This window comes from Pinus tabuliformis, chromosome 2_2 (assembly GCF_031772625.1).
Source record: "Pinus tabuliformis cultivar Carrire ecotype Pingquan chromosome 2_2, CPIR1, whole genome shotgun sequence".
NCBI lineage: Eukaryota > Viridiplantae > Streptophyta > Pinopsida > Pinales > Pinaceae > Pinus > Pinus tabuliformis.
Window position 1 is genome coordinate 68,972,476 of NC_142300.1, and position 22,494 is coordinate 68,994,969.

The 22,494-nt window shown below is 37.9% G+C and overlaps 1 protein-coding gene across 1 annotated transcript in view; it reads left to right on the plus strand.

Moving 5' to 3' along the window:
- LOC149191488 (putative ABC transporter C family member 15) overlaps nucleotides 1–22,187 on the plus strand; it is a 35,931-nt gene extending 13,744 nt beyond the window's left edge. Inside the window, 16 exon segments of the mRNA XM_089406664.1 lie at nucleotides 15,488–15,926; nucleotides 15,978–16,554; nucleotides 16,556–17,411; nucleotides 17,602–17,688; nucleotides 17,834–18,535; nucleotides 18,639–18,780; nucleotides 18,783–18,802; nucleotides 19,080–19,236; nucleotides 19,331–19,468; nucleotides 19,582–19,796; nucleotides 19,859–20,084; nucleotides 20,087–20,193; nucleotides 20,338–20,401; nucleotides 20,602–20,841; nucleotides 20,944–21,943; nucleotides 22,134–22,187. Of these exon segments, the coding sequence (XP_089262790.1) occupies nucleotides 15,488–15,926; nucleotides 15,978–16,554; nucleotides 16,556–17,411; nucleotides 17,602–17,688; nucleotides 17,834–18,535; nucleotides 18,639–18,780; nucleotides 18,783–18,802; nucleotides 19,080–19,236; nucleotides 19,331–19,468; nucleotides 19,582–19,796; nucleotides 19,859–20,084; nucleotides 20,087–20,193; nucleotides 20,338–20,401; nucleotides 20,602–20,841; nucleotides 20,944–21,943; nucleotides 22,134–22,170 (5,007 nt within the window). The 3' untranslated portion in view covers nucleotides 22,171–22,187.
- Nucleotides 22,188–22,494: the final 307 nt, after the last annotated feature.

Genomic DNA, 22,494 nt, shown 5'->3' on the forward strand with positions numbered 1-22,494 from the left:
ATGACTTTGTATATGGAAAGAAGGTGCTACTCTCCATTGATTTTTAATACAATACTTTGAGAATTGAACCACAATTGGATTTGGTTGTTACAAAGGCACATCAGAAGAGGTTGTTCCAACTCAATGGTTTGGATGAATTCAGGATGCAGGCCCTCCTACACACTGAAGTTATTCAAGTACAAAGGAAGGTTTGGCATGACAAGAACGTCAAGGACAAGGTTTTTCAAGAAGGGGATTGGGCTCTGCTATATGAATCCATGTTCAAGGCAAAGGAAAATAGGTGGTTGTGCCCATATCTAATAGAGAAGTACCATTACAATTGGGTTGTTCAAATCAGGACCATTGATGAGGAAGGTATCTCCTTGTTTATCAATGGATACAGATTGAAAGCATATAAAATACCTCTGGAAAGGGGAGAGTTCATCAGTACCATTAGTAAGGAAGTAAATGTGATTGGAAATGTCTTAGCTTCCAGATCACCCAATTCTTGAAGATTGTTTTTATTTGTGAAAAAAAAAACAATAAGGGACCTAGGTGAAAACCTCTATGAGGCATCTGAGGCCAACTCTTGGGTTAAAAACCTCCTTGAGGTAACCCAGGAGTGAAAAAAAGAAAATAAAAATATCCCTAGGTGAAAACCTCCTTTGAGGCACCTACGCTAGGAAGACAAGATGAAAACATCCTTTGGGGCAAGCTACATGTCTTTCAAAAAAGAAAACAAAAAAAAACAAAAGAAGAAAGAAAAACAAAAAATGCCATGTAAGGGACCTCAAGCCTGCCCACTAATAAATTATGTGATTTTGCAAGTTTTTTAAAGGAATCAGAGTTACAGGGACAACATGCCAAGTATCACCTCACTTATTCCTCCATCCACAACATCTCATTCATGCCTACCATGTCCCCATCACTCATTTCCACTTTCAGGCATCAAAAATCATTTTTTTGAGAATTTTCTAGCTTGTTATAGGATGTACAGTAGTTGTTACAAGAAGATCCTGTAGCACTACAGGATGTCTTGAAATGCTACAGGAAAGGGATCCCGATACGAAAAAAAACTATGCAGGCCTATTCTAAGTTGATTTCAAACCCTACACCTCACCATCTCTCACCCAACATCAAGTCATATCCATACCTACCTATGTGCCCATAATAAAAAAAACACAGGATAACGTAAAAATAAATAAAAATATGTCCAAAGGACATGTCCTCATTGGCCTCAACCATCCACCATTCCATCTGAGCCTTCATCACCATCATCAACTCTAACACCACCACCTAGCCTCCCTCTAAGAAAAAATCAATAAATAATGAAGAAAAAGGCAGCTACAGGGTTTCCTATAGCAGCGACAAGATCTCCTATAGCAGCCTGTGTCATAGGTACAACTAGCCTAAGCTTGCATTCTCCTTCACAACCAAAGAAAAAAGGAGCTCAAACATCTTTGAAGATATTATTTCTCCTCACCAGAGCTAAACAACATCAAGAACGATATACCACGCACTTGCACACATGAAACAACAAGCAGAAAACTACATAAGCAATAGGAAATCAAAAAACTACCAAAGAGGAACACTTACCTGAGCAAGTAGCACAACAAGCCATCCTCTAGCATGCATCAATCAACAAAGGTAGGCATAGGTATAGCACCTCATCCAACCCTTCCCCCAGTAAATATATGATACAAATGTATGAATGTTGAAAATTTTATTTTTCATACGTTGGAGGTGGCTTGTTAACTTGGCCACCCTCAGCTCAAGATGAAAAAGTGAACTCCCAGTCAGCATGCCACATTGGGGTGTAAAATCAATGAGCATCAGTCAAAAAGGTGATTGATTCAGTTATGTGAGAGTGGGTGATGATTACAAGGGAGAGCGCATGATCGCCAACGGTGGGTCAACAATCCCAATGAGGAAATCCCATACCATTGCTAGCTAAAAAAACACTCCAGGAATCGACCATAAATAGCATAAATTCCAAACTTTCATGCACCAATTGTTCATTTCGAGATCAGAGAGACTAAGATCACCATGGAAATCCATTTGGAGAAGAAAACCTTATTTTCGCCACCCTACATGAAACAGAAGTATAGAAAGCTACAGGAAACTCAGAAAGCTATAGGACACACTAGAATTTGAAAATAATTTTGAAAATAGGTGCCTAGGGTCAAATTGTGCAGCAATTATGATCATCCCAAGCATCACAGTGAAACGTAAGTGGCCCATCTCTCCTGTGTTCATGGTTCAATAAATAAAAAAAGGGGAAAGAAGAAAATAATCTATTTTCTCCTAGAAATTACATTGGGCTTGAGATTTAGACAGAATTTGTGGGAATTTAAGAGAATTGTGTGATATAGAACAGGGTATAAATTGAAATCATCTCCCAAAAAAACTTTAAACTCTTAGACCCCTTGAACTCATACTGAAGCTAGCTCACAAGACTTCCTGCATTTATCTAACAAGAGAAGAGAAATGGGAGGGGGATTCAATAGAAGAGAACCCACAAATACATCAAGGATTCACCTACATCACCCTATGGTAGATATATTTAGGAGACATCACTGGTTGGGCTTCTTTGAGTTTCTCACGAGGTATGATGATGATATAGCCCATGAATTTTCCATGGCTCTCAACCCTCAAGCATGAAAAAATACTAATACTATGGTGAGAGGGCTGTCAATGAAAATCAACCCTGAGGTGTTCAGCAGAGTAACCACACTTCCTCAAGGGGTGCAATGGAGAAGGGAGGACAAGGTTGGCAACACCTTTGCTCAGTGTAGTCTACGACTACCAATTCAGGCTACTTCATGAGTTGATATTTGGAGAGGATTTACCCATAAACCAAAGGCTCAATGTAGTCTATGGCTACAAATTCACACTCCTCTATGAGTTGAGATTTGGGGAGGATTTACCCATAAATAAAAGACTTAGTGTGCCTTATTTTCTTTTGCAGTCAATGATAGACATAAGCGAGAAGGATAAAGAAGTGAAACATGAGCAATTATCACATCATGGATTCATTAAACTGATAACGGAGGATGCCTTCAGCCAATTGAGAATTCCTATCCTCTGGTCCACATTTAGAGACATGGATAGAGAGGTTTTCCTTGAAATATAAGCTTGTGAATATAGTGGGACCCCAACCTCTAGTGAAGAAGAATAAGAAGAAGAAGAAAAAGAAAAAGAAAAGAAGGAGAAAAAGAAGAAGAAGAAGACGAAGACAAACCCCGAGGAACATACCCAAGAAGGGGAGAAATATCCAAGATTGTCTCCTAAGCCCACTGAAAAGGAGGCAATTGTTACCTTGCTTGCCTTAAGAACACCCATCAATTCTAGAGGGAAAATATTGAGCCAGACTACCCTCTATTTTAAAACAAGAAGAAGCACCGGGATCAAGTAGGGGAAGCCACAAACACCTACAAGAAATCCCATCATAATTGAAGAGTCACCAAGCAAGCGGGAGGAGCTATTTTCCTTGGGAATAAAAGTTGAGGAAGGGACATCACAACAAGCTACACCAAAGGCTCCCATCACTTATGTTAGGAAGCTTGTCACTATGTCAACATCACCAAATAAAACCAAGGCACACATTACCCTCTTACAGAAAGGAAAAAACTTGGTACAAGATCCTCAGATAGTGTTATAGGAAACATTGTTAGTGCTACAACAGGGTTAGAGAGAAGGTAGGGGAGCAACACCACAGGTGTAGGAGGGGGAAGCTTCTCCAAAAGCATTTGAGGGAGATTTTCCAGAGTTTCAAGAGCCTAGCCCACAGTCAAATCTGAGTTCTTACTACAAGTTCATTGAGGTAGGTAGAATAATACCACAGAAATTTGCAATCCCTCTTCTTTGAGCTTGAAAAAGAAAGGGCGAGAACACATCGTTGGATGCAAATTGCCAAGTCAAAGAAAGTAGAAGATGTGGGCCATATGGAAGAGAAATACCTAAAGATGGGAAGGGAGTTGAGTGAGTTGAGAGATGGAGTATACATCATGAGATCTCAATTATAGGTAGAAAACACATGGTTGAGGAGGTAGTTCCAGGAAAAAGAGAGCCAATTGGCCACCATGGCACTTTAGTGTAGGATGCCATCCAAATCATATGCATTATACCTCAGGATCAATGGCTGCAATGTCAAATGAATACATTACCACAATAGGGAACCATTCCATTCCAAGACTATAGATAATTGATAGATCTATGTGACAAGAGCACCCTAGAAGGCAAGGCCAAAATATCTGAATTTTACCTACACAACTTTTCCTTGATAGATTTGAATGTGTGGGACCCCAATTCAAAGTTGGGGGACTTACAGTTGATGGTCCTTGTATCATGGATGGGTCATGAGAAGGCCAGGGCTAAGGAAGTAAAGAGAATAGTAGAAAAAGAGGAAAGAGAGCCCCTATACATTAGAGCAGAACATATAAATTCCATGGCTATCATTAGTAACCACAACATAATTTCCAATGATGCACAACTTGCACTAAGATACGTGGCTACAAAAGAACATGCCATCTCCCATTTTGAGAACACTTTAAGATTACTGGGTAGTGAAAGGAATCAAGCATGCTAGAGGAGATGGAGCAACCTGCCACACTATCTAAGGATTAGATATTTGTTGGGTTGTGTTATATTCATTCCACGACTAGGCCCTCTGGTTAAACCAGGGGGCTAGAGGAGGGGTGGAGCACACCCTTCATTGTTGGGCACAGCGGGGGGTTCACATGGGGGCGGCAACCCCCACTGTTGAGGGGTTTGAGGGAGACAGTAGCCCCCCTCTACGGGGTCTGGGGCAGTGCCCTGGGGAATTCTTTTTTTGGACCCTATATTAGGTGAGCGGACCTACCTATGGTTTTGTTCATGGTTTTCACACATGGTTTTGGGTGCAATGGTTTTCAGTCCATGGTATTTTGTAGATCCAGTCAAGGGAACTATGATTATGTTCTAATCCAGTATTAATGGATTGGGGTTTATGGATGCTTCGACATGTATATATATGTATTGTAACATTGAAAAGGAACATAATGAAAAATCAATTTGGTAGTCCCGGTTTTGGGATCCAGGGGAACATATCTATGTATATTTTTTTTTATGTGTTATGTTCTCGCCATTGTTTATTTTCTGTTTTTAGAATTTGTATGTAGGTAATTTCTGTACGGGGTTAAAACCTACAATATTGCCATTCCCCTCAGAGGTTGAGAAATGCATTGGAAAGGACCCCCCTGTAGAAGAATGCCATGTAGAGACTAAAGATCAATTGGATTGGTTTGAAACTTAATCCACCCTTGATGTTGGGTCTATCAGAAGGTAGGAAGCAAGAAGAGGAAAGAAAGCAGTGGGAAGAGATAGAGAAACATGCAGGGTTCTATCCTCAAGAGGAAACTCCATCAACAGAGGCCTAGGATGTTAGATAGGCCACCAAAGTTATGAAGGATATGGATAAAGACTAAGTTGCTCAGAGGATAAACAACACCTTCAATACGGGGTGATGATGAGGCTCATCAATAGGTAAACTATATGGGTCACAATGCCACTCTTCAGCTTAATAAAATTGAATTTTCTCACATTTATCTACATATTTTGTTCTATTTTTCTTAGTGAGAAGGGTAAAGGTGAGTTGTTATGTCATGTAGCCTAATGTGTATTAAATGCAAGAATTGGAGCAGATTTGGGATAATTTATGTGCAAGAACTCAAGTTGGAAAAGAAAGAGATATTTTAGGAGATTGGTCTCCCTCCTTTACTCCTCAAATTATTTGAAGATTCCTCCACCATATCTCATTAGCTCAGAGTTAATAGCAACCAAGCAATCCAATTTCATTGGCATCCAAGCCAGTGACAGCGAAAGACAAGTTATTCTCGAGTTAGGGAGCCAAATCTCCCTATTTTTTAAAAATCTATTGGTAGCTTTAGTTGGTATAAATAAGAGAGCCAAGTGACTCATTAGGATTCGATTTTTTGATGTAGCTTAGCAGCAATTTGAGCTAAAACATTGTGATTGTTATTTTCTATGTTGTATTTGACATTTTGATGATAATGAGAAATTTGACCTTGATCTAGCACTGAGTTGACTCAGAGAGCTGAAGATTTTGGGTTAGGGCCCAACCCTAGTAGCAGAAGTTCCTCTTTCTATGTTTGTATTCTTAGATTTAGATGATAGTTAGTTGTTGAAATTATTTATGTTTTGTTTAGCTTAACAAGTATTTTAATGATTGCTTAATCTTGTGTTCATTAGTTTGAATAAGTAGATCAGTTGTGCAGTAGTGAAGGAAAGTACTTCAGAAAAGCTTGTGATAGTGGCCTCTTCCTCATATCCCTTGTGGGAATATAATTAGAAGGCCCCACTCTAATAGCCCGAAAAAAATAATTTGTCTTTTGGTCACTACATAGATTAGGTTCCATGCTTAAATAGATCACTATTTCTGATTTCTTTGAAGCACCTAAAATTGTTATTTTTTTTCTTAAGATTTCCATAGCTTAGAAGGCATCCATTCCATAGATCTAGCCATTAGCAATAGATAGGTCATCTTTCTCAAAATTCAACTCATCTTTTCCATGTTGGTATATAGTGATGCATAGATGAAGAGGAAAACAGATTTTGTTGCAAGTATTTTTTATCTAGGGGGGAACTCATCCAACCAACTTTACCTAAGTCTTCTCCTCCTTTTGATAAGGCATACTGGCCCATAGTTCGAATCTATGTTTTGCAACCACCGTGAATAGCCACCTTAGGCACATCCAACCTCCCTGGAGTGTTGGGCTTAGCCTTGGGTAATGTTCATGTTCCTTACAACTTATCCACTCTCATACATCTCTCCAACACCATATTCCACTATTCTTTCCCTCTTAAAGCTTTCAACTAATTTCCTGTAAAACACCAGGACAGCCTATAGAGAAATAAGACATCCTGTAGTAATTCCTGTAGTAGCTATAGGATCTCTTGTAGCAACCTATTTGACCCTATTTTGATAAAAAATGATATTCTGAGTATAGGTTAGGCCCTCATCTTGGATTCCATGCCTATAAGTGCCACATGAGACCAACTCTCCCATGCATTTCCCCCCCTGCAAGATCATATACAATAACATAGCATTTACATTCCTGAATTTAGAAATTAAAAGACTCGTTTTCTGCAAATGCAACATGAGATAGTTAGTGCATGCATATATGAATCATAAGATGATAAAACAACTTCCCATGTCCAATTAGTCCAAATATCTAGATGATAAAATGCAAGGTTAGCTTAGTTATTTTCTGCAAGTAATTTGTGTCATTTCCTAGCTAGATGATTATGGCATTTTCCATTCAATAACTTTCATGCCGTAAATAGACAAGAATTTACTTTCCTTTATTAGAACTGGCTTTATACTTAGTGTAAGTAGCGAGACTCCTTCTGTTCAATAGAAGACTGGTTTGAAACCCTTGTGGTCTTTCACCCCAGTTGAGAAGTGACATGAGTAGAATGTTGCATATTTTGTGCATATAACATTGTCACCTCCAAGTTTGTACAAAACCCTAGGTTGATAAAGTAAAGTTGGTAGCCCTAGGAGTTGTAGCATCCTTGTTGCAATACTAAAGCTCATCACCATTTATCTACTTATGAAAAGGTTATAAAAGTTATAAATTTTGGAATATAATTATTCATTAACTGTACAATATTATGGTTTCGTATTTTTTGCTTTGTAGTTGAATCCTTTACATCATCATTTTCATTATCTTCATCTATATAGGAGGTAGTAAACTCATGAACTAGCTCCATGAATCTCTTTAACTACAGGTATATATAAAAATATAGACATGTTGTTAAAGTCCAACTTATCTTGCTTTATCTTGCTTCAAGATTTCTTTTTGACTCCACATGGTCCTCTAATGAGCTCTAACAACCCCATTACCATGTAGGCGGGAAACTTCTCCCTTTGGCAGCTCTTCAACTATAGAAGCTTATAGACTGTGGCTTCTGTGCCACGCAAGTCTCAATGCCCTCGGCTCTAGTGACGAGCAACAAAACGACCTCTCACAAGCTGGAAACGCTATCAATATCTAATTTTGATGTATGTAATTAGAAATTTCTAATAACACATATTTATGAAGATGGGTCCAAATCAGCAAGAATTTCACGTTTTCATTGTGGCATATAATAGCTTAGAAGAAAATATACACAATTGGTTTTGGGATCTCCACAACCTACAACTTAAGTTTCTCAAACAATTAAATTTCTAGGACAAATCTGCTAGATGACGCTGACAACAATACCGGATCGTTGCTATCCAAATTCTCCCTCCGCGGCCTAAGAAAAAGTGTTTAACGCAACTATTGTTGGTCAGTCACACATTTTCTGTGGACTGTTACATGCAGGGCTCCACCAACATGGCCTTCGAGCACATATCCTCAGCAGTAGATCCTCTGGCTGGCTCACAACAACGAGTCCACTCTGGCTCGATCCCGTAGTAGTGAAGAGAAAATGAAAAAAAAAAATGCCGCGAGCAGACAATGACAGTAACATACCACGTAGCGGTGTCTTTTTTGGTAGTTCCGGCCTCCCGCGGCCTCTCAATAGTCCCGACCTCTTTTACAGTGCCCTCCAGCCTTCTTGACAGTCTCAGCCTGCGATCTGGTAGCAGATCTGGTCAGCAGATCGAATCAATCATACGTCTTCCCGGTAGCCATCTTTTAGCGTGAGGTAGATCTCACCTCACCTACAACACCAGCGCTTAGCCACGGGAAATATTCTTGCCACGAGCCTCTATCTGTAGCACGCGTCCATGAAAATCATGGCCTAATCTTAAGTCATGAGATCAGCCTCCTCCGACCTCCTCCTCAGCAGTAAAATCTAAAATCGCAACGACTTATCAGTCGCAGATCTGACAGCTCAATGGGTTTAGTTCCATAGCGACGAAGGAAGATCGTGCAAACTACCTTCAATGCTGGTCTCCCTTCCCCAGCTCAATCACTCGATATAGTGGCTTCCTTCTAGCACCAGGTCGACTCACCTTAGCTCTGATACCATGTTAAAAAATGATGTTTGAATTAATAAAAAACACCCAACCCTTCAAATAGGTTGCCCATAAGATTGGTGGGAAGATGGATTCTGATTACTCCCTCGACCAAGACAGGATTAACTCAGTCGAACGCCAAGCTAAACCGCGAAAGGATAGGCTCAATGGCCAAATGCGTGACTACTGCACCACTTCGAGGCACACTCGACAGTCCTCACCACTATGCGCACTCACCATGGCAGTCCTCCACGGCAGACAAAAACTGACATTTATCCACGCGGATGTTCCTCCACAGTCACCGTAGCAACCTCGGCCTCCATGCAACCCTTTTTTATTTGCACGATCGGCGCAATTACCCAACACGGATATCGATGCAAATTTCTTGTTGATACACGAGCTGCTTTTGACTCAGGCGTGCCAGGTAGATTCTTTACTCAGCATATAGGTTCCTCAACCCTAATGCTCTGATACCATTTTAAAAACTGAATATATTAACTATAAACTAAATGGCTCTCTGGTGAGCACCAGTATTGCAGCAATAGTGTTGCAACTCCTGGGGCTTCCTACTTTACTTTTATCCACCCGATAGTTCGTAACAAACTTGGAAGCGATGGTGCTATATGCACAAGTACTAGTTCTTATTGTAGGTTGTCACTTGGTCATCTGGCACAAGATCACTAGGAGCTCAAGCCAACTTCTGTGAATTTCAGAAGAAGCTTTATATGTGATGACAAAAAGGAAAGCTTACTCTATAGAGGCTATTCTACATGCAAAAAGAGAAAGAAGACTGAAATGTGAAGTAAACCTAGCAAACCCTAATTTACTGACTAACCCTACTTTTGCAAAAAGAGAGGTGAAAATCTAGGAAAGGAGTGTCATTACCTACTGAGAAAGTAAACTACACCTATTCAAGCTACTTCTAGAAGGAGATAAGAAAAAAACATCTTTTTTGGATTTTTATGTACTTTATGTGAAATTGTCATGCATGTAACTTTTTATTTGTGGATGTTGCAGTGATTAGGTGACAATGGAGGGTGACGTTTGGATTTTCATAGGTGTAGAAAGGTGTGGAGGGGTCCTAGGAGGCCTATGGCAATCTTTTGGAGGTTTTCCCTACAATCGGACTTCAAAAAGTCACTTACAGGAAATTATACAGGAGGCTATAGGGGATCTACAGGAGGATGTCGAGGGTTGTTTTAGAGGTTTTAAAGGTGGAAAAATGGTGGGCAAGGGTATCTAAAGACTAAAGGGATGTGTTAAGGTGTCTGAGGTTCATTTAGGAAAGAAAATGATGGTTGGATTTGCTCAAGAGTCGAGAGGAAAGTTTATGAGAAAAGTGTAGAAAATTAGTGCATATTTATGAAGAGCTGTGAATGACCTGTGAAACATGTAGCACAAGATATGGTGATGGATGCTTTATTAACTTATTATGAGCAAAGATGTACTGTACGAGAGCTGCAAATCAAACACTGAAACTGAGCAAGAAAAGAACTAGCTGCACCAAAAAACAGAACTATATCTCATGTTAACCTAATTCTAATCTAGAAAAATGAAATGCTAAACAATGTTAGAAAAATTCACGACTTTGCATACACATGGTATCCAAAGTCTACATCACTCGGGAACCAACTGTTATGTCGTATCCACATTTCATGAAAAAAAATGAAACAAGGAGTAGGTGACTGAACCCATCGAGCTTGCTAACTCAGCGTAGCATCTTATAAACGTTGCTACCACTAAATTAGGTATATGTTAAACCCTCTGCCAACTCAGTGTAGCATCTTATAAACATTTCTACCACTAAGTTAGATATATGTTAAACCCTCTACCAGAACTAAAGTTTTCTTACATCAAATTTGAGGATGAACTTTCAAGTTTCACCAATATTTATCCAATCAAACTCTGTCAAAACTTTCACGTTTGAATCACGAACTCTGTTGTAGAGTATATGGAAAAGAAGCTAGGAAAATCCCTTTGTCAATTGGACCTTTGTTCTATCGTTGCAAGCATGAACATAAATTGAACATTGAACCCTGGACCAAAAATTCAGTCTGGGAAACACAACAAAAATTAACTTTTGATGCTAGTCTTCGACATTATAACTCTATTATAAATCTGGAACCAATCAATGACTGTTATATGTATTCTAACCAAAATGGTGAGACGACTCCTTTACATTCAAATGATCCCACTAAGAACCTTAGTTCTACCATGAAGCCTACATTGTAGGTGCTACAATGAATTCCACATCAAACCTACACCACCTTCGACCCAGAACATGGAAAAAAATAATTACAAATCAAGCAAAACTTCTCCTACATTGTAGGTGCTACAACGAATTCCACATCAAACCTATTCCACCTTCGAACCCGAACATGGAAAAAAATAATTACAAATCAAGCAAAACTTCTCACCTTGTTTGGAGCTCAGATCTTAAACTAAAACTTAGAATTTGTATTGCACAAGTTTAATGTTCTTCTCCACCATGGCACAAATATTTATACTTAAATGTGTGGTCTGGGTTTATGGGAGGGCCAACCAAGAGCCTGCGATTTATGCCTCTAACAATAACACTATTAATCATAACGTGAATGGTACCATGTGACCAAAGGGTGAGCCTTTTGGTTATATCCCGTAGGCCTATGCTATTAAAGTTTGTGCCATGACCTTGAGTAGCCCTCTTTTAACCATAATTGTGCCTTAGGGCTGAACACTATCCATATCACCATGGAACATGCACATTAGTTAATAAATTTGGTGCTTTTTGGTTTTTTCCTCATATTTGGGACTTTATTGTTGTTGTTTTGCAAGAAGCTATAGTTTTTTGTCCCTAGGGTATTTGGAAAAGTATAATATATTGTTGGAAAGGTCTTGATGAGGCATGTGGACCTATGTTATCCATAGGCTAATTACGACACCATAGATATATTAAAAATGCAAATGAACTCAAGCTCCTTTAACAACACTTCATGAAAACCTATAAGAGATTCAACAGTCATAGTGCTTCATAGACAATATTGTTGCTTCCTTAGGCACCCCTTTGACATCAATAATTTTCCTTGTCATCAAACACAACATAATGTGCAACAACATTCCTTTAACAAGTTGTCATTATTTCATAGGGGAGGTTGGATAGGAGGGTCTTCAACTCTCATTTTTCTTTGCAAGACCCATGAATGAAAAGGTATCCAATCAGGAATCTGATTCCTCATCGACCCATTTGGGTTTATTTGTGCAACACTATTTAGTTTCTATTGATAATTCTTCGAGGTAGAGGCTTCAACAAGGCTTTCATGTATCTTCTTTTTCTTATCATTATCATTTTAATTTAATTTTATTCTACTAGAATATGCCATGTTTCCCTTAATATCAACAAGGACACTATGGATATCCCATAGAGATGTTGATCTTCATTGTCGTAACATCATCACAAAATATGCTTCAATTGTTGAAGCTTAAGAAACTTTAGTTGCAGTAATTAATGGTTTAATATTCACTGACAATCCATTTAACATTTGTTGAATCTTTTAGTAGATTGGTTATACTTGCATTTCCTTCTTTTTTTATGAAGAGAATTATATTAAATAGTATTGACGATCCTTCCTTCCCCATCATTTAAAAAAAAATTCTAAACATGCAATTAAGTCAACAGAATTTTGAGAGAGACTTCAAAACCTTTTTCAAGCATCTCCTTTCAAATTTTGCACAAGCATTCTCATAAATATACCCTCGTTATTAAACTCACGAAAATGTTTATCATATTTTTGGGGTAAATCATGCAAAACTTGGAGTAAGACCAAAGGTTGTACCTACCATTTACCCAAGTGTTCATTTTAGGAGAAGAAGCCTTTTGTTTAGTAGGTGTACCTTTAGGAGATACTACTTTAAAGATAAATGAAACTTGACCAATATCTGAGCAAGAAAAAATAGAGAAAGAAAGGAATAATAAGGAATCATGATCCTACAAGGGTGGTTCGACAAGGCTTTTGTGTCCAAGTTAAAGGCTATAAATCAACCTGAGCTTTTATTTATTCAACTTTGGATATTACCTATTCTTATTTTTTGGATAAGCCAAAAGTGAAGGAACCTAATTTCCTTTGCTTATTAGCTTTAAAAACTAGATTCTAAGCTTTCGAAAGTACATGGATTTGTAGATTAAGATTTGATTTAGTATGTTTTCTCTCGGAATATAGTTAAAGAGTCATAAAAAATTATATATATAATAATAATATGACAATAATTTAATTATTCTCACTTTAAATAAAAAAAATAAAATTTAATAGGAATAGATAACTTAAAATTTTATGTAATTGTGTTTTTCATTGTAGGACTTATTGTTGGTTCTCCCTCTAATTTCTACACATGTGGGGTTTGGTTGAGAAATTTGATCTTTCAGTGCCAACACTTTCAAAGATATATCCAACTCTTGTTGGCTCAAGACGATTTGTAAGGTCAATTGGCACATTTGGTTCAAAACATTTTGATGATCAACCAAACAAGCCAAACATGTGGTTGTTGTGGGTTAGGGTTAGTCATAAATATTAAAAATGGGATGACCATAAAACTAAACAATTTTGTCCTTGGAAACTATGCCAAAATGAATATTTTTGCCCAAATCATTCTTAGTGATTGAAACAAGTCAAAGCATTCTAGGAAGGAGTTATAATCCTTTTTGCTTTAGGTCAAAACTAGCGATTTTTTACCAAATGGGTATCCTTTAGACAAATTTATCAAACAATAGAAAATATTTTGTTATGATGACATACACTAGAACTATAGACTAGAATATATAAATAGCTTAAATGAAAAAATTGATAAAAAAAAATATGTATGATTTTTAAAATTTAATGACATTATTATCAACTAATCATTAAAAAAATGGCATTTCGTAATTTTACTAATAATTAATTCCATACATAACAACATTCCAAAAAGATTAACAATAAATTTCAATTAAATATAAATAATCATAATACACCGTAAAAATAAAATAAATATTTAAAACAAAAGAAAAAATTGTAAAATTTGTAAATACTGACAAGATATGTCAAAACCCACAAAGGTTATGTTGATGCCTGTAAGCTCAACAAGGGAGTTCTTACATGTAATATTATATCTCATACAATAAAAATGTTGATAATTTCCCAGTGTCCTAGCTCGGTTTATAAAGCCTTAAATCTATAAATACCGTTTCCATCCATAATCAAAACTAACTAGACGCGGGACCATTATACATGTTATCGAAATTGGCAAGAGCTAACCAGCCATACATTGGGTATTAAATGCCCCTATGTACGCTGGCCAACTATGTATGTCATGGAGGCACATCATAAACTCCAGCGGAAGACCACAGAGACCTTTCCGGCAGCCGGTGCGGGACCCACCATACGGCCCAAAACATAATAACATAATTCCAAAACTGCATTTCGCGCGCCAGAATGAAATCGTGACCCAGCCGAAACTCTGCAACCCAGAACCACTGTGCTCTACAACCCACAACCCGCCGGACTGAAGCGCTGCAACCCGCAATCACTGTGCTCTGCAACCCGCAACACCGGCTGCCGGAAAGGTCTCCGTGGTCGCCCGCCGGAGTTTATGATGTGCCTCCATGACATACATAGCTGGCCAGCCTACATAGGGGCATTTAATACCCAATGTATGGCTGGTTAGCTCTTGCCATCAAAATTAATTACAAGTAGGCGTAGTGTAATTTAGTTATCCCTTATATTTTGACTTCCAAGGATCCCTTATGTCCTTTCTGGAATATATTTTGACTTGTAGGATCCTTGTTCCTGATAATATTTACTTTTCCTTTTTCTGGTGCTGATGATGATCCATTAGTTTTGATCGATTGGTGGATTACTGTAGTTCAATGTCAACAGGAGTTCCTGATATCATTAAATTATATCATAATTTAACTTGTCATGGACGGACTTAGGCGCAAAATTAGGATTGGATTATATCATAATGTAACTCGTCATGGATGGACTTAGGCACAAAATTAAAGCCGCCAGAATGGAGCATCAATTCCCTTGACTCATTTTGGGATGAGAAATAAAGGTTATACATAGTTTTTTAGTTGATGATATTAGTTTTTTAGTTGATGATATTTACGCTGTAAGGCATTTTTTTCTGAAATGGATTTTCCTAAAATTTACTTGTCATCTATGTGTGTTTTTAGATTATGTGTTAGACGATTCGATCCAGGGAAGGTAGTTGAGTGGTTGCAACTGTTCATGATTTGATTTGCCTTGCTTGAATACCCTTTTCGTCTTCTCTGCTCTTGCTTCCCGTGCTGCCGTGACAGACCTATGATTTGCCTTGCTTGAATACCCTTTTCGTCTTCTCTGCTCTTGCTTCCCGTGCTGCCGTGACAGACCTATGAAACGGGCTCCATCGAACCTCTGGGGAAATTTCATCCATGGCTTTCTTGAATGTAGAAATGAGATTCAGATCAAATAAGGTCAGAGATGAATCGTTTGATGACGACTGCTGAAGGTCAGAGATGAATCGTTTGATGACGACTGCTGCGTTCAAATGGTTTTCGTGATTGAATCTGCAGGAGTCGAGGGCGAATCCGTCCCAGAGGAAGAAAAGCCATTGAGAAATCCATTGCCGTTTTCCAAATTTTGCTTCAGATTCGTGTTGGGTGTTGTTGAAGACGCCTGCAAATGTGCCAGAAGTGGTGTAGAGTCCTCCTCACAGACCATTCTAAAACCTCTCTTGAAAGACAATCCCCAAAAATGTGGAAACATTAAGGCAGTCTCTACTTATGCAACAACCAACTTTCTCAATCGGCTGTCATTTTCTTGGATGCGTCCTTCGCTTGCTGTTGGTTATAAGAGACCTTTGCATATTGATGATGTACCCCAAGTTGTAGAGGTGGATAGGACAGGCCAATTATACCCTAAATTCAGAGCTCAGCTAGAGGCCAAAGGTGATACAGGCTTATTAGCAAAAGCCTTACTCTTATCTTTTCGGAAGTAAGTACTTTTGACTGCATTCTTAGCAGCACTGGAGACTTGTGCATCATATGTAGGTACATGTTTTATAAATGCCTTTGTTCAATTTCTAGGTGGAAAGAAACAGTTTGAAAGTCAAGGCTATGTGCTAGTTTGTGTTTTTTTGTGGCAAAGGTATTATAGTCTTTGTCATAGCGACAAAGGGTTTTTCAAACAACATCAGTTAACTTTATGGGTTAGAGCAGCATTGACAACTATTATATACAGGAAGGGCTTGTTGCTTTCCAGTCAGTGAAGACAGAAACATACAAGCGGAGAGATTATCAACTACATGAGTGTAGATGTTCAGAATGTTTCATGTCTCTGTTACTATATGCATAGTATTTGGATTTTCCCTCTTCAATTTGTTCTGGCCTTCATTATTCTATATCAGACGTTGGGCTTGGCAGCATTTTCAGGGTTGGGAGCCTCATTTGTAGTTATGTTGCCAAATTTTCCACTTGCAAAATTGCAAGAAAAATTTCAGGAGAGAATAATAGAAGAAAAAAACAAAAGGATGAAGGCCACATTGGAGACATTAAAAATTATGAGGATCTTAAAATTTGGAGACAATATTTCTTTGGAAACTAGAAATTTTGAGGCAGGAAGAATATAGTTGGCTACAAAAATATGTTTACACATCAGCTATCACAACATCTGTTTCCTCTGTTGGACCAATATTTATCATTGGTGCAACTTTTGGTACGTGTATGCTTATAGGAGTTCCTTTGACAGCAGGGAGAATTCTTTCTGCACTCACAACCTATGGGACACTTCAGGGAGCTATGGGCATGCTTCCTGGCTTAATCCCTCAGATTGCTCAAACTAAAGTGTCAATAGATCACATTGTGGCCTTTCTGTAGGAGGAAGAGCTGCAACACGATGGGGTAGAAAAGATATCAAAGGAGTCAACGGACTTCGTGATTCAAATCCAAGGAGGGATATTTTCTTGGAATCCCGATTCCTCTAGTCCAACTATAAGAGGTTTAGATGTCCAACTAGAGAGAGGCATGAGGGTTGCAGTATGTGGAACTGTTGGTTCAGGAAAATCAAGCCTTTTATCCTGCATATTTGGTGAAATACCAAAAATATCAGGCTCTGTTAGCTTAAGTGGTACCAAAGCATATGTCCCTCAGTCTCCTTGGATACAAAGTGGGAAAATTAAAGATGCTATTCTCTTTAGAAAGCTGATGGATACTATTAGATACAATAGTGTACTTGATGCTTGTGCATTGAAGAAAGATCTTGAACTTTTTCCTTATGGGGACGAGACAGACATTGGAGAAAGAGGGTTAAATTTGAGTGGTGGACAAAAACAGAGAATACAGATTGCCCGTGCTTTATATCAAGATGTAGACATTTATATTTTTGATGACCCTTTTAGTGTTGTGGATGCACATACCGGAAAACATATTTTCCAAGTATGTTTCTCTTATCCTTTACATACTTTAGGTTTGCTGAATTAATTAGTTTTAAGTTTTTGATGGAATGATGAAGCTCTACAGTAGCACTCTGCAATTCATTGTTCAGTCTGGATAATATACATTGCTGGTTGTTCCGCTACAAATTCATGTCCATAAACATCTAAGAAATTGGACTCGCTTGTTATAGGAATGCATACTTGGTATTCTGGGTTCAAACACTGTAGTCTATGTAACTCATCAAGTGGAGTTTTTACCCTCTGCTGACATCATTTTGGTAGGTTTGAATTTCTTTCATCCTGTTCTAGTGATATTAAAATTTTCAATGTAATTGGTAAAGGGACAGTGGGTTTATTGATCATTTATTGAGAGGAGGAGATAAGTGATACATATTTTGTTGATGTAAATGATATTCTTCACAGGTAATGCGAGATGGTGAAATTAATCAGGTTGGCAGATATGATGACATCTTACAATCAGGCATAGATTTTGTGGAATTAGTTGGTGCACATCAGAAAGCTTTGAAAACTATTTCTGCTATGGAGAAATCTGAAGTGTACACATCAAAGAGATTTGTTAAAATTTCATGTCCTGGCAATACAGCTGCAGTGAAAAATGTTACTGCCAGTGACACACTAGAGCAGTGCGGTGTTCAGAACTCAATAGATGTAGAGGAAGAGGTTGAACCAGAAAACCACAAAGAAAAATTGGATAAAGAGAATAAAAATTAACAGCTTGTACAAGAAGAAGAAATAGAGAGAGGCAGGGTAAGCATGTCGGTATACTGGTCTTACATTACTGCTGCATACAATGGTACTTTGATACCTATAACACTACTGGCCCAAATAATAAGTCAGCTATTTCAAATATGTAGTAACCTCTGGATGACATCGGAAGCCTCTACAAAAGAAAATGAGAGTTCCCCTATGAGAAAGTCCCTTTTCATTCTGGTTTATGTTGCTTTGACATTAAGCAGCTCCCTGTGCGTTCTTGTGAGGTCTATGCTTCTTTCATTGGTTGGACTTCAAACTGCTAATCAACTTTTCAACACTCTGCACATGTGTATATTTCGTGCACCAATGTCCTTCTTTGATGAAACTCCATCTGGGCGAATACTGAATCGGGTCAGTTGACATTTATTGTTTTAATAGGCTAATACCTTTCCTGAGAGAGAAGGAAATCATTTGATTCTAGTGGGTCAGTAACAAGCTCTCTGTTTCTTGGCAGGAATCAACTGATCAGAGTGCAGTGGACACATTGATTCCTTCTCAACTAGGAGAATTGGCCTTTGCATTTATACAACTTTTGGGGATCATTGCAGTCATGTCTCATATTGCTTGGCAGGTATTCATTGTGTTTATACCAGTGGTGCAAGTTGTATATGGTATCAGGTATTCTCTGTATTTCTCAATAATAATAAATACGAACTTGCAAATTTTAATTTTCTCAGAGGAACATAAATTGGCGCTAAGAGAGTTTGATTTCTACTTCAAGGTTTGCTGTAGGTAGATCCAATAATTTGATTGAAAAGGATGTTATCAAATAGATTAAGTTGCATCAGGATTCTATCATGACAACAGTTTATCTATATTTCTTTGTTTCCATGCTTTTGGGTTTTCATAGTAATAAGAGAATTCTTGTAACTCCTCTAACCTTCCTTGCATGCAGCAATACTACATAACATCAGCTAGGGAACTAGCTCGGCTAGCATTAGATTGTAGAGCTCCAATCGTACAACATTTTGGAGAATCATTCTCTGGAGCAGCCACCATTAGAAGTTTTGACCAGGAATTTCGATTCATGGAAAGAAATCTCGAGTTGATTGATATATATATATATATATATATATATATATATATATATATATATATATATATATATATATATATATATATATATATATATATATATATATATATATATATATATGAGACCTAGTCTCCACAATGTTGGAGCCAATGAGTGGCTTGGCATTCGGATGGATTTTCTGTCAAATCTTGTGTTTGCATTCTTTTTGGTTTTCCTCATTTGCTTGCCTCAAGATGTAATTAGCCCAAGTAGGTACATAAGAACTATCTTGGCTTACAATTATTTTTCCTAAACTAATCTCAGCAGACTAGACATATTCTTAAAATGAAATATGAAAGTAAATGAAATGGCACCTTAACAGGCACTGCAGGGTTGGCAGTAACATATAGTCTAAGTCTGAACATGGTACAAGCCTGGGTAATATGGTGCCTTTGTTATGTGGAGACCAACATGATCTCAACGGAGAGAATAGTGCAGTATTCACGAATTCCCAGTGAGTCACCAGTGATTATAGAGAATTATAGACCAAACTCCAACTGGCCATCTAGAGGAACGATAGATCTAACTTATTTGGAGGTCAGAACTCAATACAAATAGACTCTTTTTCACGCATTCAATGCTAGTAATTTGCATGTCAGTTCATCTATAAATTTGATCCATACAATCAGGTGCGTTATGGACCACATCTTTCACTTGTCTTGAAAGGCCTTACATGCACTTTCCATGGAGGCACGAAGGTGGGAGTTGTGGGGCAGACAGGAAGTGGCAAATCTACTCTTATTCAATCCATTTTTCGCATTGTGGAACCAACAACGGGAAGAATTGTCATTGATGGAGTCGACATCTCATCCATAGGCCTCCCTGACCTAGATCCGAATTAAGCATTATTCCCCAAGAACCAACCATGTTTGAAGGCACTATAAGAAATAATTTGGATCCTCTCGAAGATTGCTTTGATGATGAGATTTGGGAGGTTAGTTCTGCTTCATATTCTATAAGAATTAGTATCAATTTAAGTGCCAATTATTCTTGCCTTGAAGAATATAGATATTTCCCTGAGGATCTTGCTGTAAGTTTATTGTTTATGAATGTACTTCGATTTTTCTTGTGCTTTCAGGCTTTGGACAAGTGCCAACTTGGTGAGATTGTACGAGCAAAAGAAAAGAAACTTGATTCCTCAGGTTTGTGTGTCTTTATCACATTCAATGGAAGTCCTGAAGGAGAAAAATAAAACCTTTTACAGTAGCTATTTCTACTATTTGCTTTCCATCTTAGTGCTCATGTTTTTTTTTGGTGTCCTTGAGACCTACCTGGTCTCTAGGACCCCTTTTTTTAGAATGAAAATTGAGAATCGAATTTAATGGAATGATCTCTTGTACAGTGTCTGAGAATGGAGGAAACTGGAGTGTGGGTCAATGCCAGCTTGTTTGTTTGGGACGGGCACTACTAAAACAAAGTCGGATACTGGTCCTTGACGAGGCATCTGCCTCAGTTGACACTGCAACTGATGGGTTTATTCAGCAAATAATTCGCCACCAATTTTTTACCTACATAGTCATTACTATAGCACATCGGATTCCATCTGTTATTTAGAGTGATATGGTTCTCCTATTAAAGAATGGTATAACATTTATAAGTTGTTTATTTTCTAGTGTTTTGTTACAGTTACTATTTTTTTGGACACATTTCATTTTTTACTTACTTTGTATTTGTTTTGAATCAGGACAAATTGTTGAGTATGACACTCCATCCAAACTACTCAACAACAAATTTTCTACATTACTCAGCAACAAATTTTCTACATTTGCAAAACTTGTTTCAGAGTACAAGGCCACATTGGAGACATTAAAAATTATGAGGATCTTAAAATTGCAGGCTTGGGAGACAAGATTTCTTCAGAAACTAGAAATTTTGAGGCAGGCAGAATATAGTTGGCTACAAAAATATGTTTATGCATCAGCTATCACAACATTTGTTTCCTCTGTTGGACCAATATTTATCATTGTTGCAACCTTCGGTACGCGTATGCTTATAGGAGTGCCTTTGATAGCAGGGAGAATTCTTTCTACACTCGCAACCTATGGGACACTTCAGGGAGCTATGGGCACGCTTCCTGGCTTAATCCCTCAGATTGCTCAAACTAAAGTGTCAATAGATCGCATTGTGGCCTTTCTGCAGGAGGAAGAGCTGCAACACGATGGGGTAGAAAAGGTATCAAAGGAGTCAACAGACTTCGCGATTCAAATCCAAGGAGGGATATTTTCTTGGAATCCTGATTCCTCTAGTCCAACTATAAGAGGTTTAGATGTCCAACTAGAGAGAGGCATGAGGGTTGCAGTATGTGGAATTGTTGGTTCGGGAAAATCATGCCTTTTAGGTGAAATACCAAAATTATCAGGCTCTGTTAGCTTAAGTGGTACCAAAGCGTATGTCCCTCAGTCTCCTTGGATACAAAGTGGGAAAATTAAAGATGCTATTCTCTTTGGAAAGCAGATGGATACTATTAGATACAATAGTGTACTTGATGCTTGCGCATTGAAGAAAGATCTTGAACTTTTTCCTTATGGGGACGAGACAGACATTGGAGAAAGAGGGTTAAATTTGAGTGGTGGACAAAAACAGAGAATACAGATTGCTCGTGCTTTATATCAAGATGTAGACATTTATATTTCGATGACCCTTTTAGTGTTGTGGATGCACATACCGGAAAACATATTTTCCAAGTATGTTTCTCTTATCCTTTACATACTATAGGTTTGCTGAATTAATTAGTTTTAATGTTTTTATGGAATGATGAAGCTCTACAGTAGCACTCTGCAATTCATTGTTCAGTCTGGATAAGATACATTGCTAGTTGTACCGTTGCAAATTCATGTCCATAAACATCTAAGAAATTGGACTTGCTTGTTATAGGAATGCATACTTGGTATTCTGGGTTCAAACACTGTAGTCTATGTAACTCATCAAGTGGAGTTTTTACCCTCTGCTGACATCATTCTGGTAGGTTTGAATTTCTTTCATCCTGTTCTAATGATATTAAATTTTTCAATGTAATTGGTAAAGGGACAATGGGTTTATTGATCATTTATTGAGAGGAGGAGATAAGTGATCCATATTTTGTTGATGTAAATGATATTATTCATAGGTAATGCGAGATGGTGAAATTACTCAGGTTGGCATATATGATGACATCTTACAATCAGGCACAGATATTGTGGAATTAGTTGGTGCACATCAGAAAGCTTTGAAAACTATTTCTGCTATGGAGAAATCT